This window comes from Panicum virgatum, chromosome 9K (assembly GCF_016808335.1).
Source record: "Panicum virgatum strain AP13 chromosome 9K, P.virgatum_v5, whole genome shotgun sequence".
In the NCBI taxonomy this organism is placed as follows: domain Eukaryota; kingdom Viridiplantae; phylum Streptophyta; class Magnoliopsida; order Poales; family Poaceae; genus Panicum; species Panicum virgatum.
In genome coordinates, this window is record NC_053144.1 from 57,821,104 (window position 1) to 57,844,161 (window position 23,058).

The window sequence follows — 23,058 nt, forward strand, 5'->3', positions numbered from 1 at the left end:
GTAGCCCTTTGGTCCGTTGCTTTTTGTGGGTGCGCGTCTCTGTTGGCGCTGGGTGGTGCTCGCCCGTGTGAGCTATGCTATGTACTGTGTAGTCTTGTCTGGTCGGAAATCGGAATAGGTGGGCGGTGGGGTTGGGTTGAGTTTTTGCAGGTGGTCTTGCCTGTCGCTGGTCCTGAGCGCCGGCCGTATCGTCGTGGCAAACCAACCCGGAAATCTTGTAGCCTTGTGGGTTGTGATGAATAGTCATCTTGTCGTGTAACGGACGGGGGAGATCATGTGACTATGGTGGAGAGCGCATCCCCTCTGCCTTTGAGGATCCACTTCTTGACCAGAGAGGGGTACGGTTGGGTAATTTGGAGTCACAAATACTCTTTTCTTCATGTCATCAACAGTAAAACGGCAGTAAAAGAGTTTTCGCGGTTATACGGTGGGGGTTCGAGTAAATGCCGCACTCTGTAATAGGAAAAAAGAGAGTAAATGCCGCGCAGTACCGTGTCATGGTCATGGCGAAGATGTGCATGGAAGGAAAGGTCGGGATCGGTAGTTATAACTGCTCGCTGGTTAGACCCCTCTGGAGGATGGGGATGTATCGTTTCTTCCTAAAATAGTGAGGCGTGTCTACTTCTGACAAGCACAATTGCACAAAGTAAGCAATTTCCGTCGGAAAAAAAGAAGAGGGAATAAACGTAAGCAGCTTCTTGGCCGCATCCTCGTCCGTGACATTGGAAAGGGGCATGGAAGAAGGTGGGGGAAATATAAAAAAGGAGCGCGACGACGGTGTCGCTGCCGCAAGCCTGCCAGAGTATGATGAAGCGATGATGACACCTGTGCTGCCATGGCCACGGCACACTCGACCCTGTTGCGGCGGTTCATGAGAATTTTTACCTTGCGATCCGAGTCAGGTTCATTAACCGACGCACGTACGCACGGGCGGCGGGCGGGCGCGGCAGTAAATGGGCACGCGATCACGAGTTCACATGCACTACGCCGAAGGTATGGGCCCCGGCATCCGGTGGGGGCACCCTTGCGGGTCCCACCCGGCTCGACCTCCCCCCCAGCCAAGGAGGGACGACGAAGCGAGCAGCCGAGCGCAAACAAAATTCGAGACGCGAAACTAACCTCCTCAACTCCTCTCCCCCTCTCATGTTGACGCCCCTGCATGTACTACGAGACAGCGAGCGGGAGGAGGAAGAAACAAAAGGCCGTCCTGCCGCGGCGAGGCAACCACCACCACCACCACCACGCCGATCTGTAGAGACTTCAGTTGGCGAGGACGAAAGCGTGAGGGCAGGACATATCTTTGCAGGGCCGTGCGCTCCTGCCCGCGCCGCCGCCGGGATCGGTGGCCGGAGGAGCAGAAGAGAAGCTGCCGCGGCAGCGGGCGCCGGCGGCGGCAGGAACAGCGGCAAGGAGGAGGAGAGGCGCCTCAAGGATCGCGGGCAATGCCCCTGTCGCGGCACGCGGTCGGGAACGAGTACGCGCTCGGCGGCCGCGACCTCTACCGCGCGGCCGACCAGCACGACCCGGAGGCCGTCCTCGATGGCGTCGCCATGGCCGGCCTCGTCGGCGTCCTCCGCCAGCTCGGCGACCTCGCGGAGTACGTGCGCCGCCGCACCCTCTCACGCCCTCTCCGCTCGCGCCATGATTGCCCTTGCCTCGTCTTTGTTATTTGGTTTGGCTTCTTCGCTTGCATACTTGCATTCGCGGTTCGAGCCGTCTTGTTTTCCCTGGGCGAGTAACGGGTTCATGGTGGCATGCATTAGGAATTGTTGCGTCATCATTCCTGGGTCAATCGCATTTGTTTGGTTTCTGTTCGTAGTAGATCACCTAATGCTTTTGTTATGAGAAAAATGGTAGGTTTTTTCGAATCTATTTTCCTTTTTGACAATTTTGACAAAGACGGTAGCTAGGTAGGTGATAGATGTATTGGGCGTTTGACTTTAACGTAATTACGCATGTTGATGGTCCTAGCTCAGCGACACGAACAATAATTATGTTATCGCTTTATTTCATAATTGTGATCAACCGCTTCCTTGCCATTATAACTGTCCTTTTTTAAATTTTAAAAAAAATCATCTATGCAAGAAAGCTCTGATGGTTTCTGGCACCTGAAGATTGAAGCAAGGAAAAGTACAAATTATCATCTAAGCGACCATGGTTTGACCACCATGAATGGAGGAAGCCGTATTTGACATTCGCTGAAACCGAAATTTCAGGCAGATGTGGCGCAAATCCATACTGTGACAAATGATTCCACTGATCGGCCCCCATTGCATGCCTGCAGATTCGCTGCGCAGGTGTTCCATGGTCTGTATGATGAGGTGATGAGCACGTCTGCGCGTGGGCACGGCCTCATGCTCCGGGTGCAGCAGCTGGAGGCAGAGCTGCCACTGCAAGAGAGAGAATCCTGCCAGAGGGACTACCTATACATAGCTTCTAACAGGGGTGGGTTCCATATAAGTACAAGCTTCTCTTTCACAGCTCATCCTTCACTAGCTACCAATTTTTCAGAAAATAATATGTATTTTTTTGTTCGCCCATTTTACAAAGCCGCCTTTTGTTTTTGGTACTTTGGTCTCTTTTGCAGGGGTTGATTGGCATTCCAATCCGAGGGTGGAGCATGGGGTTGTGACAAGAGGCGACATGCCTCGCTTCATCATGACGTCCATCAAGCAGTGCCGCGGGCCTCCCAAACTGTTCATGCTTGACAAGTATGCGCGATGAGCTATTACTAGCGAGTTATGGATACTGAAAACTTGGATTATGCATGACGGTTGCAGTATTGTTCAACTCACAGGTATGATATCGGTGGTGAGGGGGCGTGCTTGAAGAGATACACTGACCCGTCATTCTTCAAGACGGATTCCGCATGTTCTACCTTGCTGCAGGAAGGGATTCAAAGTGAGAGAAGACCTCTGAAAGCCATGGTAATAAACACTTTCGAAGTGCTGTCAACTGTCATCACTAGTTCATATGTAGTCTAGTAAACGTGTGCACTATCGCTCTCCTTTAGGAATTTTGATAGATCCGGTGTAACCTGGGAACCAACAGACTGAACTTCAGTGATAGGAACATTCAAATTATTTTGTTCCACTCTTGCAGGAGATCAGGCCTAACCTTCAGAATGGTGAGATTTTCCAATCCCCAAATGCAGCCGACGCTGACTCCAAGTACTGTTCCTCTTAAACTCTTTGAAGTGTACCAATAGTATGTTTTGCTAACTTTTTTTCTTCTAAAAACGTTACTACTCTGTATATTTCTGTAGAGTGGAGGCTGGTTTGTCTGGCGAAGCTATGGAAGAAATTCCCACGAACCGCAGACGACTGAAGTACCACCAACGAAATGGATCTGTATTCCAAAGCTTCAGCCTACATATGCAGAATCTGTATGAAAAGGCTTCGTCAGAGGAGAAACCCCCCACACTTGACCAATCAGAAGTGCGTACCTCCGAGATTGATTCGCCTCACTCAAACACTGAAGAGAGAGACATTATGGTAGACACGTCCATCAGCATGGACAAAGTCAATGCCACTATTCGCAAGAACAGACCGATTTCTGAAGAAGCCCTATCACGTTCTTCAGATGCTCGGTCAGCAGGAAGCAGCAAGGGATACAACTCCGAAGTTGATATCTACGTGGACGCGCTGACCACGATGGATTCTGAAGCAGAGATAGACTCGGAACGCAGAGACCATGGACACCATGCCTTTACTCGGATGGATTCAGGCAAGACATGCTCCGACGCTCAAAATGCTAGATTGTCCAGGTCTAGCAGCTTCGAGAAGAAAGACAGGTCAGATGTTGCGTCAGGAAACAGAGATATGAGTAACCAGGATGAAGAAGAAGCTATTGTCTCGACACCACAGATCAAACCAATTGTTGGTGAACATGAGAGGACTAGCTCGTTGGAGGAACTGTTTGAGCGAGAAAAGCCGGCTTCTTGGGATCACGAGAGGAGTAGTTCCTTGGAGGAATTGCTCACCGAAGATTTCCATGCTTCAGAATCTGGCGTAAGAGAGCAAGCTACTGAAGAAACAGGCTGCCATGGCAGTGTCACCAGTGCTGCATCAAATGGCACACAAGATATTATAAAGAAGAGCAAGGAATCCAAGGAGAATTCCAGCATCGCAACCATTTCGTTCAAGAAAATAGCAAGCAAGAGGTCCAAGTATATCGGTGGCATGGAGCTGATTGCTTCAAAAGTTGGTATTCTGCCAAGGAAACTCTCCAAGAAGCATGACCCTTTCTCTGATTCCCTCCGGACCATGGCGAAGCAACTGCTTGAGCTGAAGTATGATGGTACTCAAGACACTGACTTATATGACTTCGAAGCAAATGGCGAGGGATGTGATGTCAAGTACCTGGAAATGTATGATCCTCCTCTTGAAATTAAGGAGAGTGCTGCGCAAAAAATTCCTTCAGACTCGCCCCATGATGATGTGGGCTCAAGAAAATGCCAGCAGGAAGAATTGAACCATGAGTCAGAGCATGATGTTCCACCTACTGACAGTCCACATGATTCAGTCCCTGATGATGGAAATATATTTCAGGACTCCAACATTGTCTCCTTGACAGGCATCATCACATCACCCAGTTCCCAAGAGGAAAAAGGATGTGCAAGTACTGCACCTGATGAGCATTCATCTACTGGAGTGCTCAACCATGAACATACTCATGAGAAGTTTGAGGAACATCCTGACAGGGAAGTGACTGAGGACACTGATAATGATGTCATTTCAGAAAATGCTTCTGATACGGGTGACGACTTGAAAGAAGCCGGCACTTACACGGAGCTGATGAATGAGGAAGAAGTCGAAGAAAGCAATAAATCTGATGCATATGTATTGGATGATGAAACTGCTGAGTACATAGAAGAGCAAGCAATTTCAGATGGTATGAACTCCTCACCGGTTTCATCCAAGCAATCTGATGATCCTTGCCGGATAACTCCAGTAACTCTCTCAGATGAAGATGACACGGTGTCATGTAAGGTCACTGACAGCTACACCCCTGAAGTGGAGCATATGACACTGTCAGAAACATTGACAGATACTGTTGTATCTATGGTAGTAACCGAGTCAGAAATTGATAGAGAAGATGCCATGCCAGATGATAAGCAGCACTATTCACATCCAGAATCTACTTTTGGACAAGACGCAGTAATCAGCAGCTCCGAAATTGTTTTACAAAACGGTCAAGGGTCGCTGCGCAGCTCATCCATGGTGGCTGTAACTCCAGAACTAATGGTAAACACCGAGGAAAATCATGAATTGCATCCAGTTGTGCATCAAGAAACACCTAATTCGTGCAACAGCAGAACTGAAGCTTCTGGAGATCCACCAGCTCCTTACGCCAGAGATATTCCTCCACCAATCATTTCAAGCTTTGATTGGATGCTCAATGGTGCAATGCAGCAGTCATTGAATGTCCTTCCTGCTCAACCAACTTATGGAAGTGCACAAGAAAAAGGTTCTTCTGAAGATGCGCCGCCGCTTCCACCTCTTCCACCGGTGCAGTGGCGAACAAACAAGCTTCAGATGGGGTCATCATCTTTATCTGCGAAGATTGGGCGACCACCAAGGCCAAAACCTCCGGTAAAACACCAAGAAAGCGAAGGGAACTCTTCGCTGGATAAAAGAAATGAATTCGCTGAAATTATTCAGGAAAATAGTCTGCATATAGGCTCCAGTTCACATAATGAAATGTTACAGTCAATGATTCCTGATGATCATGATACAAATCAATTGCTTAATCGGGATTCTCAAGAAAATCACTGCCAAGGAGATAAAGAGTATGATGTTGAGGTTTCTAATCTGCTTTCCTCGTCAGAAAGCGAATATGTGGCAGAAGTTGCTCCAGTAAGAAGTGAAAATCTGCACATTTCTCAGTTACATGAGCTTATAGTTATTCCTGAAGAAGCATGGTCAGATTTTGGTAACATAAAATTTATACCAGAACAAGAAGGAAACCACCACGTAAGCAATGGCGTTTATGATTGCAGTGGCTTGTACATTGCTGGTTTGTCAGGAGAAAAGGCAAAAGATAAGCATGAAACGGCCATTGATTATAATGTTAAGGAATTCTCGGCTACAGGTGGCAACAAAGTTGTAGATTCAGGAGAAAACAAATCAAATGGTGCTCATAAACAGGATAATGTGCTGAATCCTGACTTGACAGCACAACAGGAAAAAGGTGAACATGGTGATTCTGATGACAAGGCAGGGGAGTTTTCTTCTGCATTAGAAGAGGAGCTGGCAAAATCACCGAGTCATCCAGTGCCAAAACCACCTAGATATCCTCTACTTCCCGTTACTTCTCATGACAGAAGCATGGTAAGGTTACTTCATAAATTGCTTTAAATCATTTTAACTTATTCACCTGATCAGATATTTTCCTTTTAATTCTTTTCAGCTAAGAAAGGCTCCAGCTTTGGTTCAGCCTTCAAGTAATCTTTCAGATGAGAAGAACACGATTCTGGAGGAGATAAAGAACAAGGTAAGAGTTGAAGGCTACATCCAACTCAAATGATAACCATTATAGTGTTTTTTAAAGGGAATACGATCAAAGCATGCTTAATGTGCCTCAAACCGATGTTACTTGTTTCAGTCTTTCAACTTGAAGCCTGTTATTGCAAAGAGGCCAAGTGTGATGGGTGGTCCAAGAACGAACTTACAAGTTGTGGCCATCATCGAGAGAGCCCACGCGATTCGCCAGGTTATTTTAAGACGTTCCACATCTTTCTAAAATTTCATTCGATCATAGCTGCATCACCTACGACTAAATGGCGATTCGTTCTTGTAAGAAACAGGCTGTTGCTGATGACGATGACGAGGACAGCTGGAGTGATGAGTAGCTGTTTCCTCTGAGAAATCTGGCTCTTGACGATACATGCTTCACAAGTGTTGTGCCGACCCAAGCATTTCTGCTCCTATTCTTGCATGGATAAAAAGATGAAATGGATGCAAGGCTTCATCATGCCAAAACATTTGGTCCGGACCAAACAAAGCTCATGGCAAGGATGCCACTATGCCAGGAAATGGAGCAAGCAACGCATGCAGAAGTGCGCCCCTATCTACTAGTAGTGCCTGTTACGTTCTGAAGCGCGTCATATGTTTATTTATCTTTCGATGCGCTAGCTTCCTGAAAGATTGTATATTTGTAGTAGGACTAGTCACTAGTGTGTGTGTGTGTGTTTTTTTATAAAAAAAATCTTGATGTGAGTGTACAGAAAGAAGCATGAGTGTTGGGCTGTCCTATACAAATGTGAAGCAGCTAGACCAAGCAACTTCAGTGTACAGATCATCTGAATCGGGCAATGGCTTATCTGAGATTATGAGGCGAGTTGCAGCGGTGCATCAATTTGAGGTGCAGGTGCAACCGTGCAGGAAATGTGGAGTGTACATGAAGATGCAATCTTCAAGTATTGTTTACTTAAACCAATCTTGATTGATGTGCAGTAGACCAGTAGTTACAATTTTTGTGGGTAAAAGATCGCAAAGCTATGCATTTTCACTAACCATTTAGAAAGTATACATTTTAGTTTTTTGGCAGTTGTTTTTTTTAAAATTGACATGTCTTTACCACACCAATTCATCATTTCAGTTCAGAAGGACTTCATTCAATCGAAGTTTAGGATGGAGCCGGTTACTTTGTCAGCGGCCATTCCGATCATAGAAATCGAAAAGGCAAAAGCCAAAGAAAGAAAAAGAAAAGAAAAAAAAGTTTTTGAAGTCTACCACTAATATTCCAGCTCTTCCCTTCGGCGCCACCTAACTTTTCCACCACGGGCAAGAGAGGACACCTCCTTTTCGCACAAAAGCCCCTCACAATCCTCCCAAATCCGCTTCCACTCCTCGCCCAAGGGCCTTTGCATGGGCAAGCGCCTCCAGGCCGCCGCCGTAGCCGCCGCCGCGGTCCGCTCCTACGCCCGGAGCCTCCGCTCCCCCTCTTCCTCCTCATCCACCGCCGGGAAGGCAGCGAATACGCCGCCCGCCCCGCTGGATACGCCCAGGAACTCCGCCGCCGCCGCCGCTGCGGCGGCCAGCTCTGGGCGCGCCGAGGTGCGGGATTTGGCGGCGGCGTGCGGGCTCCAGGAGGACGAGCGGGTGCCGCTCGCGGAGGTGGTGTCAGACTGCACGAGGCGGTGGTTCCAGGACGCGCTCAAGGAGGCGCGCGCCGGCGACATCACCATGCAGGTGCTTGTCGGCCAGATGTACCGCAGTGGATACGGCGTCAACAAGAACGAGCACAAGGTGAGCAGTTTGTTCGGATTCCGAAGTGAAAAGAGTTGAATGGATCGTTGGCCTCCGGGCATGTCAGCTCGTGAATTTTGAATGGTTTCACTTTGGATCGTGGTTAGGACTTCATAGCTTTAATAGATTTCACATCATAATTCTTATGTGATCTTTCCTAGGTTTCCTTAGTGACCTGTCATGAATTTAGGTGGGGTTTGCTGTTGCAATGCTTGCCAGTGGGGAGATAGGTTTAATAGAGTTTGTGTGTTTACTGGTGTACGTTCTGGTAGATTAGCAAGCAATTATGAACGTTTTATTGCATATTTGTCCTGTGATACGAGTATTTGCAGAAAAGAATAGAAAGGAATAAGCTGTCAAGCTGTGATCTGCTATTCTTAAAATTTCCTGCTTAGACAGCTATGATTATTAGTTTGGGGACATGAAGAATATACACAGCAGATTCATCACAACATGTTCCACTGCAATTTGTTGATAAAAGTACAAATTGCCTTTTCAGTTGTGCTAATCTTGCTGTTAAGATGCTACAAGTGGTACTGGCTGGTAATTCCTTTTTTGAACAGTACTACTTTCTTGTTATCATATTTTCTGTGCTTAACATTTACATTCTAGAGCTAACAATGTGTAAAGTAAAGAGTATTCTTAGAACAGAGGAGAGAGGTGAAAGACCACCTTCCATTTCTCATGAACTGTGTGATAAAAATTGAATAGTAGGTGCACAAAGAGGTGCTCATGTAAAGAAGTTAAAAAGTCGCAAGAATGGATTAACCGTATCGATCCACCAAAATTCTGTTGTGCACTAGAATTCGGAATAGGTTTCACAAGAGCGCATAATAATGAGCTAAACAGTGTAGTGGATTATTTCCTTTTGTCCACCTAGCAATCAGTATGTCATAAATAACTGAGTACAAGTCTGATTCCTCATCTTCTTGCTTGCCCTCATATCGATATATGACTTTCTTCACTTTACCTATCATTGAATCCCACATCTCATAAACTAAGTGAAGGCATGGTGTGTCGGTGTCTGTCATACGAATCATTTCGTATATAGGAGTGGTAATCCTAAGAATGTAGTCCACCTTGTCCCACCATACATCATTAAGTATCAAGTCCTTGACAATTTGGGCCGTTGGAGTTGGAGAATCATCTCTGGCTTCTTTGTAGATGCTCCATTTGTCACTAATCACCATTTGTTGGAGGGCTGATTTTACCTCAACAAACTGCTTCAACAAACATACAACAGAGGCAAATCTTGTTTCAGCAATAGAAAGTAACTTCAAACGGCTGAACTCATTGAACATTGAAAGCCGCATGCCATGATTCATGATAAAATTCTTTATCAAAGCAGCCTCAGTTTTGACATCATATATAAATTCAAGTTGCTGCCAAATAAATATCTCATCATCAGAAGGATTGTTTCCTATTTTTGGTTCACATATACTTTTCATAGCAAGGTTGAGGGTATGCACAACACATGGTGTCCAAAATATGTTTTTATACTCAGCCTCAATAATGAGACCAGCACCTTTGCAATTTGAAGCATTGTCTGTAATGATTTGCACTACATTATCTCAACCTACTTCATCAATTATACCTCTCAACTTGTCAGCAATGTAGTCCATGTTTTTGATCTCACCTTGACAATTATCAGCCCTCAAGAACATAGGTGACTTGTCACAAACAGCAACAAAATTGATTATTGGTCGCCTTTGAGGATCTGACCAACCATCAGTGCAGATTGTTACTCCCTTCTCTGGCCATGTGCTCTTTGTGCTCTCCAACAACCGCTCTATGTGCCTCCTTTCTTGCTTCAGCAGTCCCTCTCTAACTCTCACATAACCTTGCATGTTGCGGCTGCAAGCAAAGGAAAAGGCTTCTCGAAGGTATGGATTTCTCAAAAAATTGAAAGATACCCCTCCAGAATAAATTGCTCTACTGATTAAAGCATCCAAGTGGTTACGGTCTTCCAGTCTCCAAGCCTTTTCCAATTGAGAAAGGGCCCCCCTCTTGGTCCTCTTGTTGGTGTCATCAGTATTGCTCGAGGAAGGAGCAGTAGGCAGAGAAACAGTTCTTGACTTGGATCTTTCCACCAGATTCTTGCACCTTTCAATTTCCTTCCTCATTGCACTAAGCATCTCATATGTAACATTAGGACATTTACCTATTCCCTTTCCCCCCTTCTGCAGCAAATGAGCTTCAACTCTACTGTAACTACTCAGTTTTTGCATTGGACAGTACTTGCATTTCCACATAGTATTTTCTCCACCAGATCTTGGCTTCTCTAAAATGGTGACATGATCCCAAAGTGGAGCCTTGATGTTTGTTGCCTCTGTGGCTGCAGATCCTACGCTACCAGTTGCACTAGCACCGCTCAAATTGGGAGATGCCATCTACTGCATACAAGCAATCAAGCAACAAAACTCACTAACTCCACTGCTGAAACAGAACAGATCGAGATTGGGGAGAGCCGGAGAGGGAACAGATCGAGATTGGGGAGAGGAAGACGAAGTGGGTAGCAAGGAAATCAAACAGCAACTGGCTACGAACTCAAGAAGAAGAGGAGATCGAGATTGGGGAAGGCCGGAAGGGGATAGGATAACTCACCGGAGCTGGATCCACGTCGCAGGGGCGGTACTCGTCGCCGGCGAGTAGGGACGGAGCACGTCGCCGGCGAGCAGGGACGGAGCTCGTCGCCGGCGAGCAGGGACGGGTGCTCGTCGCCGGCGGGCGGGCGGGCGGCGGGCGGCGAGCAGGGACGGCGTGATGCGGGAGTGCGGGAGTGCGGCGCGCTGCTGGCTAGGGCGACGGGGGATATGCGACATGTTATTGGGCTGGGCCGTATCCACGAAACGGTGATATGCCGTATCCATGAACTTGATACGTATCAGGACGCGTATCCGTTTTTTTTATTTAATAAAAATCGGATACTTATTGGATACGTATCGGACGCGTATCGGACGCGTATCGGATACGTATCCATATCCGATACGCGATACGCGTGTTCAGCCAAGTATCCGTGCAACGTAGAATATATGTGCTGTTTGATAATTGAAAAGTAATGAGGAGAAGTCCTATCATTGAACTTTTTTTCCCGAGGTTCCTATTTCTTATATTGGATTCCGTGATGGTTTATGTTGTAGCATTAAAAAAGTTTGACTGACCAACACCATCGTATAGGCAAGAGTTTGGATGGAGAAAGCATCAAGATATCGATCTACAGTCTGGAAAGTTAGCAATAAACGCCCAGGTTTGCAGCCATGTTCCACCTTCATTTCAACATTTCCAAGGCTTCTGGTGTCTTCATCTTGCCAGCAACTGTATAGATGCATGTGATCTTCTACTATTTTGCTATATCTGACAGGTTCTTGTTTTGCAGGTTACAATGCTAGTGACTCGGACTCAGTTTCAGATGATACCAAGGAAACATACAAATAAGGAAATCTTGAGAGTTATTAATCCATTTAATGGGGGTAAGTTTCATGTCCCTCTATGTGCCCATGTGATCCAGATTTTCCTCTTTTTCTTGGACACTAACCATCATAATTGAGTCGCTTAATTGAAAACATATTTCTTAGTTCATTAGTATGCTATATATTTTTTGGCTGGTAAGCATTTTCAATAGACAGCAGGATCAAGAAGATATGATGGCTTGCTATAAGACCTTTTCTATGTCCCATGTATTTGTTTAGTCATTTTTTTCTGACAGTCAATTTTCCTTAATGATCAAGGTTCAGGGGTTCTACAAAATTGTTCTAATATATGATCAGACTCACTCCTATCTCAGCAAAAGTAACAAACACTAAAAAGATCTGGAACACATAACTTTACTTTTCCTCTATTCCCGTGAAACTTTACCATTTTCTTTAAAGTTTAGAATCTGTTCTAACCCAGAAAGTCAAGGTCTGTATATGAATTGATCTTTATTTCTATGCTTTATCGTGCCTTATATCAGCAATATAAACCCATAAATCCTTTTACTCTGCAGTGACTACAAAACCAGCGAAGCAACACAAACTACTGCTTGAAGCTTCAGATATGCAGTTCTGTTGAAGAATCCGTCCATTGTCTCTGATACTTATCATGCTGGTTAGATATTAATGTGGTGTTTTTGGTTTTTTTCTTTTTTTTTCACTACACTGTATTGTTATGTTTTAGGGTTTTCTGCTGCCCTTTTTGTTTTGTGTCAAATCTGCTTGTCATCTGAAAAGTACAATTCTCAGAATGGATTTACACTGAACATACCAGGAGCAGGATATTCTATTGCATGTCTTGCCACTAGTACATGTGCATCATCAGAGATATTGATCATATTCAAATATATGGGAATTTTGAATTGACTTGTGGCTAAAGATTGGCAAATCATTTGATCTGTAGTGCTAATTAACCTATAAAACGCCCAGGTTTGGAGTCGTTCTTAACCTAAGGATCGTGTGGTTCTAATGTCATCACTCTTCCTTCTTGACCACCACCCTTACTAATTTTGAGACTCCAATCACTTTGGCGTGTAATTTGGAGACCCTCGACAATTAATCTATAAACTTCACACCAAAATTGGAACTAATCTTCCCCGTCCTAAAGTTAAGAGTTGATTTCAGGAAGGATGGTACTAATACCGGGGTGAACTCTTTGCACTTTCCTATCCCTCTCAACCCTATTCCTGACCCTGAGCACCTGCCTCCTGCAACCTGTGCTCCATGCGTCGCCTCAATGTATGGGGATCGGCAGCATATGCAAGGAATCGGGCAACGACGTCTGCGAGGAGCTCAAGAACAAGATGGATGTGGGAAGTTGTAACGCTAGATCCTCCCGAACACTCAAAAATCGTCGCAAACCGCTCATGGGCAATGCGCATAGTCTCAAACACTAAAAAACAACGGGAATATAGAGCAAGGAGGAATGCTCGCGTTATTGTCCCGTTCATGCAAGAAAATAATAATGAACAAAATTTCATCAGGACAAGCCTTAACATCTGAAGGTTGAGATGGCCGAGTTGGCCTAAGGCGCCAGATTAAGGTTCTGGTCCGAAAGGGCGTGGGTTCAAATCCCACTCTCAACAGAATTTTTTTTTCCTTTTTGGATGACTTCTGTTTTTTTCTCTCAAACCTTTCAATATGCGTACCGTTTTGCGTCCAATCTATAACAGTCTCCATTTTTTTCCCATTTCCGTTTGTTGTTTTTTGTTTACGTTAATTTTCTCAATCTATCATATGCAAATTTTATTCGTTTTTATTTATTGTTTCTTTGTTGACCTTTATTTTCTCAAACCTATCATATGCGTATTGTTTTGCATCCAGTCCATAACAATCTCGATTTTATGCAAATGGAGCCGTTAGTATGGCCGCAACTAATTCTGACGAGTTTCAGTTTCATGTGCCAGTAGTTCCTGCACCCTCTTTAGAAAATAAACCAGAATGCAACAATCTGTAAACAGAACAGGAATACAGTTGTGAGCGTGTCCAAGGCCTGCACACTGACAAGACAACCAGCATCCAATGACCTTGATTATCCCAGCAAACTCATATCTCCTGGTAGTCGTATATGATTTACTGTTATATGTGTTGTATTATCCAATAAAAAGGGAGCAAACATACTCAGTCACTCAGACCATTTAACCAGATTACAAACACCAGTTCTCCACACTAAAATACTGCTCAACTACATTCCAGTGGCAGTTACTGATGAATCTCACATGTAGAGGCCCTCCGGAACACCTTCTTTCTTCTTGAACATGACCTTTTCTTTGGCTTTCTTGAAGTCTGCATGCGTCACCTAATTCAACAGAAAACAAATAGAGTGAATACCATTTGTTGTGTGCCCTTATTACTATTCAGCACGTCTCAACAAAGTAACAGCTAGGTATGAAAAAAAAATCTGGTCAAATCTACATAGGTATCAACATAGTGACGGTATCAACAAACTGAGCCGAAAGTATATATACCTTTCCAGTAGTACTACAACTCATAATCAGCTCAAAAAGGGAAAAAAAACAAAGGGTCTACTTGGGATAATTGTTGTCATACCTTCATCCGACGCTCTCTCAAAGCAAGCAAGCCAGCTTCAGTACAAATTGCCTTGATATCAGCGCCTGAAAACTCATCTTTTGACATGATAAACTCTTCTAGGTTTACATCATCAGCCAAGGTCATCTTTGATGTGTGAATCTGCTCAACAAAAAAAAAACTCAGTGAACAAAGCATGCTTTATACCGAATGAATAGGACTGAGATGCTTTCATCACATAAAAGTACCTGGAAGATGCGCCTCCTGGTTTTTACATCTGGTAAAGGGAATTCAATCTTCCTGTCAATTCGACCTGGTCGAAGCAAGGCTGGGTCAAGACTTTCGATGCGATTTGTTGCTAGAATAACTTTAACATCTCCTCTTGAATCAAAACCATCCAGCTGATTTAACAACTCCAACATAGTTCTCTGAATCTCGCGCTCTCCTCCTGAATGAGCATCATACCTACAACAGGGTCATAAACGCAACTCACATCAATTTGTTCATGATGAGAAGCTTGGGCAATGATTTTTCCGTAAGCAAAGAAAATAACCCTATGGTAAACTTCCATATGTTGCACTAACCCACCTCTTTGTCCCAACTGCATCAATCTCATCAATAAATACAATCGAAGGAGAAAGATCATCAGCCACCCTGAACAATTCTCTTACAAGCTTGGGACCATCACCAAGGTACTTTTGGATCAACTCACTCCCAACAACACGCAAGAATGTTGCTGATGTAGAATTGGCAACTGCCTGCAGCATTCAAAGTTTTTAAGTAATCACAAGATGATTCCATATGTAAGAAGAGAGGTGCACCAATTTCTCACCGAAACTTGAAAATATCCTGCCAGGGAGGTAAGAAAATGACAAGAAGCGCTCAGTGGGTTACCTGCTTCACTGATGGACGAGAACATAGGCACAAGAAGGCATTAAAGTTATGATCTGAAATATCCTAAAGGAAACGAGTACAAACCTTTGCAAGTAGAGTTTTCCCAGTTCCAGGTTCTCCATATAATATGACTCCCTTGGGAGGCCTGATTCCAATATCCTCATATAGTTCAGGATGTGTTAAGGGAAGTTCGACTGCTTCTTTGATTTCTTGAATCTGAGCATCTAAGCCACCAATATCAGCATAGGACTCCAAAGGTGCCTTTTCGACTTTCATTACAGAAACCATAGGATCAACTTCATCTTGCAAAATACCAACCACAGACAGAACCTGAGAGAGACATTTGGTCAAGCTTGTTATTTGATACCAATAAGCATTGAAGGGAGGGAAGTACAGAAACTTTGAGTACGTCACTTGAAGAGCTGCATGAGTCTATTAAAGCAATCAAGAAAAAAAACAATAGCTCTATATACCAAGGCAATAGGCATGTATCTATGAGGGCACTAAAATGTATAGACACATGTGAGTACACACGTGAAGAGCTAGATACTGTTTGCAGCCGTTGATCCTCCAAATTGAATACCAATTTCCAAATATTATTAACACCAAAAATATGCCATAACCCAACAATATGCCATATCATGTACATGGTGCAAAAGAATTCCTCTCTTTATAGCACACATCAAATCAATCAATGGTTATTCAGGCCACAACATTATGCAGGTGATCTGTTGAAAGCGACCAAACAAATTCTGTTATTTAGTTTTCATATGAGACCATATTGGACAAATATGTTATACAGCCATAACTGATAACTGTTGGCATAAACAAATGGTTGATTATCTTCCAGTTCAGGGGCCTACATTCATAGTTCATACGCCTAGATGAACTACCAACGAATTTAAACAAATATAGATTTCCTGGGAATTCTCTGAAGCCACAGTTGTGCACCTATGAAACAAGCTAAGGGCGCGTTTAGTTCCCAAAAATTTTCACCTCCCCTTTAAACACATGTATGAAGCACTAAATGTAATTAAATAACAAAACTAATTACACAGTTTGGATGTACATGACGAGACGAATCTTTTAAGTCTAATTAGTGCATGATTAGCCATAAGTGCTACAGTAACCCGCATGTGCTAATGACGCGGTCAAAGGCCTCAAAAGATTCGTCTCGTGATTTCCAAGTGAGTTCTGAAATTAGTTTTTTAATTAGTGTCCGAAAAGTCCTCCCGACATTCGGTCAAAGTGCTGATTTGACATCCAAAATTTTTTGGCGGGGGAACTAAACGCGCCCTAATATGCTAGAAATATTTTTTGCCCAAAATTTAAGGATTCTCGGCATTCCACCATACTGTACCGTCATAAACCCAGTGTTTCTTACACTATATCCACGAGGTTAACCAGACCAGCCAATTAATTATCACTTTTATACCTCTAGCCACAAAAGAAAATGAAGAATTCAACTATCTCTATCCAATTATCCAACTACACCCCAATACCGCCCCCAATCACTTAATTGAAACGTGTATAAGGCTTCATATGGATGAAACTACTGCCTCCATTCGAACCCCGTGTATCGCGCAATCCATCAGATCAAAGCAAAGGTTTCACGGCTATACCTTGTTGTGCATCAGTATGGCGCATCCAGGCTCGAGCTGGTCCTTGTCGACGAAGGACATTACCCCGACGTAGTACTCGGGCCCGACGGACGAGGAGACGATGGCGTGGCTCTCGTCGATTATCTCCTCGAGCGAGCCGACGCTCATGGGGGTCCCTCGGAGGTCGTCGACCTTGGATCGGTCCTCCTCCGTCTTGTCCTCGCTGGGGCGCAGGCGCTCCTGGCTGGCCACGAACTCCTCCTCCATGAGGAGATAGTCCTTGACCCGCTCGAGCTTGAGCAGGCGGAGGCGGCACTTGGAGAGCGGCGCGACGGCGGGGAGGCGCGCCGCCGCCTCGGAGCCCTTCTGCCGCTTCTGCCTCCGGCCGACGCGGGATGGGGCGGCGGGGGGCTCGTACTTCTTCTCCTTCTTCCCGCCCTCGCCGGGCTTGCGGTCGCCCGGGAGGCCGCCCTGCTTCCCCATCCCGCCGGGTGTGCCTTGCCCCATCTCCGATGGCCGGTTAGGGTTTGGCCCGGTGTGACCTGGTGAGAGGCAGAGGGAGGGAGGAGAGAAGAGGAAAGGAAAACCAGTTTTCTTTCTCTGTTCTCACGCAATTGTATATATAGGGATCCCTAGTTATTATTTTATTTTTTATTTCAAAAAAAATTCGTCTTTTCTCCCTTGACGAAGCTTTTCCTCCCGGACGCGTTTTTCGCCTGCGAGCAGTAAATTCGGTGATAATTACTTAGCATCTGATATAAATGGTACTACCTTCGTTCTAAATTGTAATTCATTTGATTTTTTACTCTAAGTTTGACCATTCATTTTATTCAAAAATTTTGTATAAATTTTTAAATAAGGTGAGTGGACAAATTTAAAGTCAAAAAAATCAATCGACATATAATTGGAAACAGAAGGAGTACATTAGTACTCCAATTTAGTGTATCGAGATTATTATCATATGCACGATACTGTTGGATCATGAAATTGTTTCAGCTTTACGAAAATAGATTTGTTTGCTGTGACGTTTTAATGTATGACATCTGCGCTTCAACAATGTTAAAACCTCATGCACTCCTCGCAACAGAAAAAACTTACCCTATGCGCTAGAAAATATCACCTCGAAACCATTACAAGTCACACAAATAGAGCCGTAAAAGCTATTTCTTTCGGAAAAAGTCTTATTTATCTTTTTGAACTATAGGTTGAATTTGTGTTTCCACCTTAATCTCGAAAACTGGGTATTTTGCCTCCTCGAACTCGCAAAACCAGATATATGATATCGATAGGTGGTTTTCTTAGTGGTTTTCCACTTTTTCTTTCATGTGTTATTTTGGATGAATCTTTGTAAAATTATAGTAAATTATAAAAAAAATCATAAAACTGAAAAATTAATTTTTGTTGGATTCTACAAGAGTAGATCTATGCATGGAACATATTGTATGACATAATTTAGTAAAATTTTAAATATATATTTTTTTGTAATTAATTTATATCTACATATTCCTTGGTTCAATTATGGTGACATTTTTATGGTAAGCTAATAATTATAATCTTAAGTTGAATAGAAATTTCATGGTCATTGGAACATTTATTTTTGACAAATTGAAGAGTCTAGTATAGCTTATAATTAAACTCCTAAATTTATAACTCAGACATACATAATCCAATGAGCATGAAATTTTTACTACAGCTCGATCATTTAATTATTAGACCACCATAAAAATTTCACCATAGTTGGACCAAGAAAAATATAGATATGAATTAATAACAAAAAGATATATATCTAAAATAAAAAAACACAATTTTTACTAAATTATATCATCTGTTTACTCCATAGACCTACTCATGTGGATTCCAACAAAATTTGATTTTCTATTTTATGTTTTTTTTTGTGATTTACTATAGTTTTTAAAGATTTATCCAAAATAAACATAAAAGAGAAAAAAAAAAGAAAAACCACCCAGGGAGGTTATGTCCGGTTGCGCGAGTTCGAGTAGGCAAAATACCCGGTTTCGAGTTTAAGGTGGAAATGTAAACTCGGCTCATAGTTCTAGAAGATAAATAGGATTTTTTTTTTCCATTCCTTTTCCAACAACAATCATCAAAATATCATATTGGGCCTCGGTCCATGTTTCCTACCAAGCCTAATTTCGAAACAATCCTTTCCAATCTTACGGCATTCCTAAGGACATAGTAATAACTTTCTTCACCAGGCAAGCGAGCCTACAACCTTGCAAGACCCAACAGCTAGAAATTTAGCAAGAAGATTTCCAACAGTAAAGCATGCAGCACAAAGCTGCAGGTACACGCTACAATAAGGGTAATAAACATTTCGTTCTGCAGGGGTGTCAAGGAAAATTATGAGCCCTGAAATAAGCATACAGCTCCACTTCTGCATATGTTCAGAAAAGCTAAAAGTTCTTGTCAGTACAGCAGTATCTTGGAACGGAAAACAATCGCATTCAGGCATGCTGCGTATAATTCTATGTACACGCATGGAAGCTACTGCATGCAACAACAATCACCTCAGCACACACAATACATGACCTTCAAGTTGAAGAGAACTATAGAAGCATGTTTCTCTTCTGATGAGCAATCCATAATGAAAAGACCTCGTAATGTGTTTTACTCTTCTACAACGATGATTCACATGTACGTTTGTTTGGAGAGCTTGTATCCAGAAACCACGGCTGACAAGGCAAGAGCTACGAATGCAAAGAAGGCCATGCTGATCGCTGCTGCGGTTGCATCTGTGAAGTTGTTGACCACTGCAGATCTCATGCGGTTCGTGATGGGGACGGCAGCTGAAAGCGCGGACATCAGCAAGTACGCAACTGCCTGCAGATGCATTTACAGGTCTCTGTTAGACAAACTATCATGAAACATTGCAATCAATTGCTTCAAAAGAAGATTATGGTAACTAACAGTTCCTGTAAAGAGAAAGGTTTTGAAACAATAACGTAAAAAGAAAAAAAAAAGCGAAGGTAAATGTCATTTTCTTGCTATCTTGGTACACTAGAAATGGAATCATGACATGAAATAAAATATAAAAGCTCCTGAATCCTGATGGAAGAATCTAACAGGGAATAAGCATGAATACAAGTTTGAACCACAAGACAAACCCCTCATAGCCAGTTTTTAACTGTTTAAGAATATGCCACATGACTACAAGAGTGGGTAACAACTTCATGTAATGCCATATGCCTGCCTTTAAACTTATTATTCCAACTTTCTTTTGAGTAACAACATTTAAGTATGCACGGAAAGTAAATTCAAGTTCCAGTAAATATACTTCTTAGCTTAAAATAGGGGGAATAAGGGGTTCAGAATTGTTCTATGCGCATAAGGTCTAAAGCTATGAAGAAAGCAAGGCAAGTGCAACTGTTACTGTAAATAGTCATATTATTTGCAGAACCTGATAAAATACTCTTGAACAAAGAAGTGTAAGCCCAAGACTATCCTCAAGGGCAGGCTAGGCAGACATGGTAGCCCAATATTTCAAAGTTCATTGTTCCAGGAGCATTTAAATGCATTTAAGCATAATCCATTGGGCATCATGAACAAAGTTTTGACATGCAGTACTGTATCTCCAACCAACTGAAGATTTAAAACATAGTCCAAACTTCGAGCACATTCCAACAATTGATCCAACAACTCCAATTTGGCAATTTCAACATACCAATGCCATACTGGGCAGTGGGCACCACATTACCATCATTGCTGCTGTTGGCCTGTCATTCGCTGATAATTATTGGAATCATTATTGAGAACTTCTACCACTACGTTTTTTAAGTTTCTTCCAAAAAGGACCAGAAAAGGGTATTAGGTTGTCTAGTTGAAGATGTGCCTGGAAAAGGAAGATCATAGTGCTCTAAAGACCAATCTGACTGATCTAACAATAAAAGGTGATGTGGCTCTTCTTAGCAAGTTAGTCGTAGTATTGTGAGTTGTTATATTATGCCAATGGGCAGAAGTTCAGAACAACTGCTGGAGAGAATTTTATGACGCAGTACTACTGAGTTGATGTGTTTCTTCAGATTGGAAGTAGAATGTCTACACTGGGACCTTTACTCTTGCTTTATCACTTTATAAAGTGCACTCAGATTTAACCCCTTCATTCATATTCTTCACCTTTCCCTTCACTGAGCAGAAATCAGTACCAGATCAAGAAACCGAGACATCAGACATTTGTTGATTGAGCGAAACAACTATTACTAAACAGCAAGCTCTATAGCTACAGCGCAACAGTTGAGAGCAATCACTCGCCTGATCACCGACGAAATCGAGCAGCCTCCCTGACGGTGCGGAGACGGGGTCGACGCCGCCACGCATCCGGAGCGCGTGCCGCGCCGCCTGCGCCAGCGAGTAGAGGAACGCCAGCGCCGCGATTGCGAGCAGGTACCTAGGGCGAGACAGAGGACGCGATGAGCCCCCCCAAATAAAACCCGAATCGAAGAGCACGCGGAACTGGAACCAGCGTCAGGCCGCGCACTTGTACTCCTGGTAGCGGTCGAACTGCATCCAGTCGCCGTGCTGGTTGGACGCGACGAGCACGAGCGCGACGAAGGCGAAGGCGGCCGCGGCGGCGTGCAGCGCGAGGGGGCTCTTGTCGAGCATGTCCTCCCGCCGCCACCGCGCCACCACCGAATCCACCACGCCCCCGCCGCCATCCGCGGTGGAGTTGCCGTTGTAGGGGACGTAGTCCGGCTTCTCGGTGTCCGCCGGCTTCTCGATGGCCGTGGCGGCGGCGCCGGCGGCATCGGTCGTGACCATCGCCATGGCTTGCTTTACCGGCGGCGGAGCAGCCTCGAGGTGGTGGACGAACTGGGAGACGGGAGGGGAATAATCGGGGGTGGTGAGACTAGAAAAAGCAAAATTAAAGTGCTTTGTGTGTGATGCCGGGAAGGCACTTGTGCAATTAGCAGAGGGGGAAGCAAAGCGCGGTTAATGGCGCAGGCAGATCAGCAGATGCTTGCTCCAAATAATACCCAATAATCGCCATTGCCTGGGCGCGCCCGGGCCCACCGGCCAGTGACTGAAAGTTGGTTGTCTAGAGTGTCTCCTGTCCCATGATTCCATGATGAGCCATGACGTGTCAGTATGCTCGGCGTAGCGGTACCTGAAGTCCAACAACAACAAGACTAGGTCGAACGCCGAAGCCTGAATGACAGGTGGGGCCTCTTTTTTGGATCCCACCTGGAAGCGTCTGGAGTTGCGTTTGGGACCCTTGTCCATGGCTTTAGTGCCAGTGGCCCTCCTCCATTTGACCGCTAAACAGGTGGTTTTCCTTTTTTTTTCCCTACACGAAACAAATGAAAGCTGCGTGTTTTCGAAGTGAACGTGCCCCCGTTATATTCAAGCACTGAAACACGTCGATTGATCGATCAAGGTAACGAGTTGTCTAGTCTAGTAATGAACACCAAACTAACACATGGCGGTCTCGACGTGCCAAATGTGCCGTCATCAGTCGTCAGATTCCATTTTGTCGATTTCGGCTAGTTTGCTTTGTGCTACGGCCCAAACACACGGTAGAGAGAGAGGAATGATGAAGAAAGCCCAGCAAAATTTTGGCCCGCCGTAATGCAATCCACTTAGTAGGCCCATAGATCCATGAAGGCACACATCCACAATCACGATTCCTTCACGATGTTCAGCAATCCAACAGAAACAAAGGTCGGTCAGGTCGACAAGGAACAAGCAAGAACGGAGCAAAACAACATTTAAAAAAAGAAGAACGGAGCAAAACCAGAACAAGCAGAGTTGCGAAATCAGGAACATAAACTTTTTGCACTTTACTCATCTCACGAACAACCTTCGTCCAAAAAGGTTACGGAGTGCTCCAGCCCGGCGATCATCTGTGAGTGCCACCCACATCGACCACGTCGTCACCGTCGTGTCCGGTGATCAGCCTCGCGGCGGCGTTCACCTCTGTCTGCGGCCCGGAGATGAAGCTAAAGCGATGCAAAAGGACATGCACAGATGCGCTGATGGAGCTTTCACGCCCAGACGGCCAGACTTAACAGGTAACGGCACGGTTCAAAACAATTGCCTGCCACTACCGGATAGCTAACCGCTCTTCTCCTACTCTCTTCAGTTCCGCTTCTTGATGCTGCGATTTCCCGTGGAAGCCGCAGGCCGCCCGCAAGGAAATGAGACCGCGTCCCGTCCCGTCCCTTCCACCTACGCCCCTCCCGTCCTCCGCTCTCCCGACCCCCTGCCCCTCCTCGCCGGCGGCTCGCGCTCCAACCGCACAGCCGCCCGCTGAATCGGCCGCCTCGTCGCGCGCGATCGGCCCCGCTGCCGCTGAAA

At 44.6% G+C, this 23,058-nt stretch overlaps 4 protein-coding genes, 1 long non-coding RNA gene and 1 other non-coding gene across 6 annotated transcripts; 4 read left to right on the forward strand and 2 right to left on the reverse strand.

Annotated features, from left to right (window-relative positions):
- The first annotated feature begins 1,098 nt into the window (after positions 1 to 1,098).
- On the forward strand, positions 1,099 to 7,431 carry LOC120652677 (SCAR-like protein 2). The gene is made up of 9 exons (XM_039930565.1): positions 1,099 to 1,597; positions 2,285 to 2,445; positions 2,588 to 2,711; positions 2,798 to 2,927; positions 3,103 to 3,170; positions 3,266 to 6,332; positions 6,412 to 6,495; positions 6,607 to 6,714; positions 6,809 to 7,431. The coding sequence occupies exons 1-9, from the start codon at positions 1,443 to 1,445 to the stop codon at positions 6,851 to 6,853; spliced, it is 3,942 nt and encodes a 1,313-aa protein (XP_039786499.1). The 5' UTR covers positions 1,099 to 1,442; the 3' UTR covers positions 6,854 to 7,431.
- A 381-nt stretch (positions 7,432 to 7,812) lies between these two features.
- On the forward strand, positions 7,813 to 12,596 carry LOC120652678. Its single transcript, XM_039930566.1, has 4 exons — positions 7,813 to 8,252; positions 11,430 to 11,499; positions 11,629 to 11,722; positions 12,238 to 12,596. Exons 1-3 carry the CDS (start codon positions 7,872 to 7,874, stop codon positions 11,685 to 11,687), a joined length of 510 nt encoding a protein of 169 aa, XP_039786500.1. The 5' UTR covers positions 7,813 to 7,871; the 3' UTR covers positions 11,688 to 11,722; positions 12,238 to 12,596.
- On the forward strand, positions 8,259 to 11,342 carry LOC120652679. Its single transcript, XR_005666635.1, has 2 exons — positions 8,259 to 10,135; positions 10,594 to 11,342. It is a non-coding gene; the product is annotated as an uncharacterized LOC120652679 (long non-coding RNA).
- A 631-nt stretch (positions 12,597 to 13,227) lies between the features above and the next one.
- On the forward strand, positions 13,228 to 13,308 carry TRNAL-AAG. Its single transcript has one exon. It is a non-coding gene; the product is annotated as a tRNA-Leu (tRNA).
- A 368-nt stretch (positions 13,309 to 13,676) lies between these two features.
- On the reverse strand, positions 13,677 to 17,339 carry LOC120652680 (26S proteasome regulatory subunit 4 homolog). Its single transcript, XM_039930567.1, has 6 exons — positions 16,768 to 17,339; positions 15,230 to 15,475; positions 14,840 to 15,009; positions 14,500 to 14,716; positions 14,273 to 14,413; positions 13,677 to 14,021 (listed from the first exon to the last, which is right to left on the reverse strand). Exons 1-6 carry the CDS (start codon positions 17,251 to 17,253, stop codon positions 13,938 to 13,940), a joined length of 1,344 nt encoding a protein of 447 aa, XP_039786501.1. The 5' UTR covers positions 17,254 to 17,339; the 3' UTR covers positions 13,677 to 13,937.
- A 1,720-nt stretch (positions 17,340 to 19,059) lies between these two features.
- LOC120652681 (CASP-like protein 4B1) lies at positions 19,060 to 21,709 on the reverse strand. Its single transcript, XM_039930568.1, has 3 exons — positions 21,242 to 21,709; positions 21,016 to 21,151; positions 19,060 to 19,587 (listed from the first exon to the last, which is right to left on the reverse strand). The coding sequence occupies exons 1-3, from the start codon at positions 21,526 to 21,528 to the stop codon at positions 19,396 to 19,398; spliced, it is 615 nt and encodes a 204-aa protein (XP_039786502.1). The 5' UTR covers positions 21,529 to 21,709; the 3' UTR covers positions 19,060 to 19,395.
- Between the last annotated feature and the right edge of the window lie 1,349 nt (positions 21,710 to 23,058).

What these genes read in the sequence shown, in the direction of transcription:
- LOC120652681 (XM_039930568.1), bottom strand. Translation starts at nt 21,528, where the DNA reads ATGGCGATGGTCACGACCGATGCCGCCGGCGCCGCCGCCACGGCCATC. An exon ending in GACCGCTACCAGGAGTACAA is followed by an intron (nt 21,152 to 21,241) that starts GTGCGCGGCCTG and finishes GTCTCGCCCTAG; the next exon opens with GTACCTGCTCGCAATCGCGG. An exon ending in TCGATTTCGTCGGTGATCAG is followed by an intron (nt 19,588 to 21,015) that starts GCGAGTGATTGC and finishes ATGCATCTGCAG; the next exon opens with GCAGTTGCGTACTTGCTGAT.
- LOC120652677 (XM_039930565.1), top strand. Translation starts at nt 1,443, where the DNA reads ATGCCCCTGTCGCGGCACGCGGTCGGGAACGAGTACGCGCTCGGCGGC. An exon ending in CAGCTCGGCGACCTCGCGGA is followed by an intron (nt 1,598 to 2,284) that starts GTACGTGCGCCG and finishes GCATGCCTGCAG; the next exon opens with ATTCGCTGCGCAGGTGTTCC. An exon ending in AAACTGTTCATGCTTGACAA is followed by an intron (nt 2,712 to 2,797) that starts GTATGCGCGATG and finishes TTCAACTCACAG; the next exon opens with GTATGATATCGGTGGTGAGG.
- LOC120652680 (XM_039930567.1), bottom strand. Translation starts at nt 17,253, where the DNA reads ATGGGGCAAGGCACACCCGGCGGGATGGGGAAGCAGGGCGGCCTCCCG. An exon ending in CCATACTGATGCACAACAAG is followed by an intron (nt 15,476 to 16,767) that starts GTATAGCCGTGA and finishes TGTCTCTCTCAG; the next exon opens with GTTCTGTCTGTGGTTGGTAT. An exon ending in TGAGAGAGCGTCGGATGAAG is followed by an intron (nt 14,022 to 14,272) that starts GTATGACAACAA and finishes CTGTTGAATTAG; the next exon opens with GTGACGCATGCAGACTTCAA.
- LOC120652678 (XM_039930566.1), top strand. Translation starts at nt 7,872, where the DNA reads ATGGGCAAGCGCCTCCAGGCCGCCGCCGTAGCCGCCGCCGCGGTCCGC. An exon ending in TCAACAAGAACGAGCACAAG is followed by an intron (nt 8,253 to 11,429) that starts GTGAGCAGTTTG and finishes ACCATCGTATAG; the next exon opens with GCAAGAGTTTGGATGGAGAA. An exon ending in AGTTAGCAATAAACGCCCAG is followed by an intron (nt 11,500 to 11,628) that starts GTTTGCAGCCAT and finishes CTTGTTTTGCAG; the next exon opens with GTTACAATGCTAGTGACTCG.